Consider the following 5,370-nt stretch of genomic DNA (forward strand, 5'->3'; position numbering starts at 1 on the left):
ATGTGGTAGACACCGGAGCAAGTTGAAGAACCAACACTAGCAAGTAGCAACATGTGAAGAAGAAACACTATATGGCACTATAAACATTTGACTGTTCAAGGCATCATTACATCCACTCCGAACCGCTGACCTTTGGGGAATGTCTTGTTTCTCCATGAAGTTCAGTTATGGAGATAATACCATTTCATTCATGTACTGACGACGACCTTATTTGTTATGTCCATAGCTGTTTCCTTTTCTTTTTGAAAAACAAGGTAGACAGAGCAGAGCAAGATTATTTCATGCAGTTAGCCATTGGTCTGTCTGAATGGTGAGCTATTTCAGAAACAATGAACACAGTTTCAAACTCTTATCATGTTGCTGTTGCCGAATGCTGATTGATTCTTGACAGCACTGGCCACTTGACCACTTGTACTGGGTGCATGCGCTGTAGCACGCAATACAAGAGCATCTTTGATGCACTGTAACATGTAGTGGGTCTGGCTTGGCCAATCTCAGGACCTGCAATGAAGCTTCGTCCTTGGAGGTTTATTTCCTCGGTCAACAACTGCAAGCCAAACCATCCTATTCAAACACAGACAGTTGAAGAAGCCAATACCAATTTAATATCTTTATAATACATATCAACATTGTTTCTATATACATTTTAAAAAACATTTTCAAGTGCTTGATTAACATTTTCAGAAGGACCCAATCCATAGAGACACGAATAAAAATTGGATCCACGGAGATCCACCTATCTAAACCACAGGTCAAAAGTCTTTCCATGTCATCATTGTGTTTGCGTATCTCTAAACCCATCTCTCTACATTACTGTCACTTGCAATGTCTTTACTTTCCATTGCCTGTACTCTAAACTTGTATGTGTAGGGTGTTATTTGCCTTTCTAGGTAAAGCTAAATCAGCCAAGAATTAAAATTGGAAAAATAGTCCTTTTGTTTTGACAATTAGTCTTTTTTTTGTAATACGCACAATCATGTGTATCCTATATTCATAGGAGACGCACGTCGAGAGTTTTACAAAGCCCGACGGCCTTCACCACATGTACAATATAACAATTACTCGCTACTCACTCGCCTAGCTAGTTCCGCAAAATGTGGTGACAAATCACCTCTAAACAAGCCGGCCACAGACTTGCTCTCCTCCAAGATCCTCCGAAGTCCGGAGCACTAAAGTCGTAGAAGGTGTTACTTTGTTGAACACCAGGTCATTGCGATGTTTTCACATAGTCCAGAACACCAACAACATCATCGAACTGAAATCTTTCCGGGCTATTGCTTGAGGCATGTGGGAGGTGCTCCAAGCAAGGAGCGTTTCCGAGGCCATAGGCGTCCACTCTGTTGCGCCCCAACTGTTCAAAACCTCGAAAACATACTTTCAATCCTCTCTTTAGACATACCTTTGATCCTACAAAAAGATATAGCCGCCACTTCTGTCATAGTGCTCGTCGGAGAGCCAACCAGGGGCGGAGCTACCTCCCGGCGACCCCGGGTAGCTGCCCGGGCTGCTCTGACCATTCTCCACTAAGTAGTACACATAAACTATGATTAGCATCACTAATTACAGGGGCAAATGGTGGGCAACGTCACTGTATATAGGCTTTGCCCCGGCTCCCTGAGTTGGCTGGCTCCGCCACTGGAGCTAACCATGCAGACCACCTCCCGAGAACCGCTTCCCCAGTATCCATGTACAGAGACACTAGAAACTGACCACATCACAGCGCACCAATCACGGTAGGAGGAGCAGATGCACTTCCATCCATTCCTAGCCCGGTAACCACCAAGTTTGGGTCAACGCCTCCACTGTAAGAAGCGCCCACACGTGCATCCCCGGCTAGTCCCGATGGACCTGGGGGGGACACGAACCAGTGAATGCTGATGGCCGCCGCCAAACAAGCCTCGACCATAGCCCTCTGGCCTTGTACCAGGTAAGCTCGCATGACGCCATGTTTGTGGCCTTCGGCGTCGATCTGTCCATCGTTGCACTGATTCCACGACCACCGCCGCTGCCCGTGAGGAGGGGAACCTCACCGCCCGCAACCACCACTCAGACCGAGCCCAACCTTACCCACCCGGAGTGATCACTCCGACCCACCTTGAGCCGAGTTCTGGTCCGCCTGAGCGTGAGCCCTAGGTCAACTGCCGTCGGCGGCTTGGACATAGGAGAAGGAAGATCGCCGCCTACCGGAGCACTCTTCCCAGGTTCACGCCGCCATCACTACAACAGACTCGCACCGCCACCCACCGCCACCCACTGCCGGCCACCGAGACTCACGTGCCAGGCAGCTACACCGCATCCACCGGCTGCTAGTATCGTTCAGCCCGAGTAGCACATCAACCAAGACTAGCCCACTCACGGCACCCGCAGCAAGCTAGACGCCAGATCCGGGTCGTGCCCATCCTAGCCGCCACCACCATGGGCATCTCACTCAACTGGGACTTAACGAAGTCTCAATCGATGCTATATCCATGAGATCTTACATTTAGATCCATGCAAAAAAAATCAATTTTTTTAGCATCAGTACAAACACAAGCGCTCATATACCCGCGCATACACTCACCCCTATGAACACACACACGCACACCCTACCCCTATGAGCACCTCTGAGAGACTGAGCCGACATATCATCTTGAGATTTACGAAGTCACCGTAGGCGCCTCGTCGTCGACGGGAACGTCGAAATAAATCCAGGAATAATGCGAGCACCAGGATTTAAACCCTGTAATCAATTTTTTCTCTCTCTTGACTGTTACGTCACTTGACTGAGATTTGGTAGTCGATTGAGACCTAGCAACACCCAACTCAGCGTCTTATCATGCACATGGCAAATGGCGTAATTACCTCTTATACCTCTTCATATCCTCAATGCTTTATTTACCACAGCCGTGTGAGCGGTTCGTAGAGCTCATCAATTTTGGGTAGACGTATACATAGTTAATAAAGTATCTGCGTGTCTATAGCAGAACTGCAGAAGTGAATCATTTGCTTCAGAAAATTCATGCTCGATTGAATGGTGGATCGGTGGAGGCTTCAGCTCCGTCGTGGTGTCGCCGCGGCACCGATCTTTTCCCAGACGGCGTAGCCGTTGCCGTGCGCCGACGTTGCGAACCCAGCCGGGATCACCGCCCCGACGTCGTATCTGGACCCGATTTTCACCACCACCTTGCCGTCGATCTCGGCAACGTAGGCATCTCCTTCGTGCATGAGGATCTTGAGTGCGCTCGTCGCCGTGATGCCGTTGCGCTTCCTGATCGCCACCAGCGCCGCGATCTCATCCTTGAAACCCCAGGTGAAGAAATGGTCGTAGAACTGCGAATCATCGAGACAACAGATTTTAGTTTCCTGAATGAATGAGTGGTCATGAATCATGGGGTGGGGTGGGTTCCAAAGTTGGTTTGCTTACGATGCATGGGGTGCCGGGGTGGGTGAGGATGTATGCGTAGCCCTGCATGACCTTGTCGGAGGGGAATGGCCACAGGGCCTGCGTGGAGCCTGTGTCGTGGTTGTCGACGAAGGTGACGGCCTTGGCCGGCCACCACCCCATCACGCCGGGGGCCTTCCCCTGCGGGTCGATCAGCCGCCACAGCTCGCCCTCCACGGCCGCGTTCAATATCCCCTTGGTCGTGAAGTCGAACACCATGCCTGCCGACGCCGCGCCGCCCACCTTGTCCACCCAGTTCACCAGATTCTGCCGGTGCGCGTCCTGGTCGTAGTTGGGCTTGCCGTCGCCGCCGGTGGCCATGTTGTCCCACACCTCGGCCACGGCGAGGCTCGGGGACGTGCCGTCGATGTACACCTTGGCCATCTCCGGCGAGTAGCCCCTGGCGAAGTCGAGCCGCCACGCGTCGAAGCCCAGGTCGCTCTTGAGCCAGAGGAGCCACTCCTTGAGATCCCGCTGGACGCGGTCGTTGAGGTGGTCGATGTCGGGCGCGGCGGCGAAGTCGGCGCCGGTGTCGAGGTTGGCGGTGCCGTCGGAGTAGGTGGTGTCGTCGCGGCAGATCATGTGGGGTCCCCAGTTGAGGCGGCCGTCGGAGGTGCCGCCCTCGAAGATGCAGTAGATGCCGCGGCTGTCCTTGTAGTCGGCGCAGCGGTGGTTGATGACGATGTCGGCGATCGCCTGCACGCCCTTGCCGTGGAGCGCGCCGATCAACGACTTGAGCTCCGCCGCGTTGCCGTACTTGGACGCGTCGATGTCGTACAGCCGACCTGGCATGTAACCTGCACCCGACCCGAGTCGATCGTTTTACTTCGCATACTGTATACTTCTTGATCGTATTTGCGCATTTTGTTCATCGAAAAATAGAGTAGGAAAATAAATGCTTTTGGTAGCTGTCGAAACATCGTGCTCGACGAAATAACTAATTACTACCAGAATGTTCTCCACCCCATCGTGCTCAACGAAACATCTCAATCGAACTTAGCATGTTCTCCACTCCACGCTTCTATTGCTTCTAGATGCTGAGATACGGATGAATTTGGTCGGGAGAGAGAGGGACCTTGGGTGGAGACGGAGTGCGAGGGCGGCGGCAGCCAGACGTGGGTGACTCCGGCGGCGGCGATGTCGTCGACCTTGCCCATCATCATGTTGTACCACCCGCCGCTCTGCTTCCACGACTCCCAGTTGAACCCCTGCAACAACCATTAAGGCATGAACAAACATCCATTATGCTCCCACAGTTACTTAAGCTCCTTAAATACATGAATCAAAAGGGAACCATGAGCGTGCGTGCCTGAAAGAGGACTTGGTGGCCGGACGCAAATCCGGCGAGAAGCAGCAGCAGCAGAGAGAAGCAGCACAGGTTGCCGTTCTTCCCCATCGCGCGCGCTAGTGTCGATCTCACACTGTTCACTGCACTCTTCTTCTATGGATGAATGATGGCTACACTGGTGATTGATGGTTACAAGTGTTCGACGTGCTTGGTATTTATAGGCAGTCGATGCCATGGCAGTATTTAACACGAGCTACGTCCCCGTGGAGTGTTGCTTGGAGGCACTGCATGGATACCAGACTCCGTTACGAGAAAAGGTGCAACAGATGATGGTCAAGTCAATCCGGGCTGGCACAAATTCCATGGGAAAAGATAGCACTATCCAAGTTGGGATCGAAACACAGCGTTGCCCTTACTTTTTGGACCCCTTAGTTGGCGAATGTTCGCCAGGAAGGGGGAGGGGATGACACTTGCGAACGATTTCATTGGCATTTTAAGTTGTGAGGGGATGACAGTTTTTTCAGACTAACATCATAGTTTCTGTCAGAGAAGACAATTTTTCGTTTAAAACTTGCACTGTTTGATCTTTTTTTAGAACATAGACGTCAGGGACGTCCGGCTTTAAATTAATAAAGCCCTCAACACAGGCAGCATGCACGAA

At 51.6% G+C, this 5,370-nt stretch overlaps 1 protein-coding gene across 1 annotated transcript; it reads right to left on the minus strand.

Annotated features, from left to right (window-relative positions):
* Positions 1-2,837: 2,837 nt before the first annotated feature.
* Positions 2,838-4,875, minus strand: LOC119331597 (alpha-amylase type A isozyme-like). Its single transcript, XM_037604757.1, has 4 exons — positions 4,731-4,875; positions 4,497-4,629; positions 3,404-4,218; positions 2,838-3,309 (listed from the first exon to the last, which is right to left on the minus strand). Exons 1-4 carry the CDS (start codon positions 4,815-4,817, stop codon positions 3,031-3,033), a joined length of 1,314 nt encoding a protein of 437 aa, XP_037460654.1. The 5' UTR covers positions 4,818-4,875; the 3' UTR covers positions 2,838-3,030.
* Between the last annotated feature and the right edge of the window lie 495 nt (positions 4,876-5,370).

The sequence above is a fragment of the Triticum dicoccoides genome, chromosome 7A, assembly GCF_002162155.2.
Source record: "Triticum dicoccoides isolate Atlit2015 ecotype Zavitan chromosome 7A, WEW_v2.0, whole genome shotgun sequence".
In the NCBI taxonomy this organism is placed as follows: Eukaryota; Viridiplantae; Streptophyta; class Magnoliopsida; order Poales; family Poaceae; genus Triticum; species Triticum dicoccoides.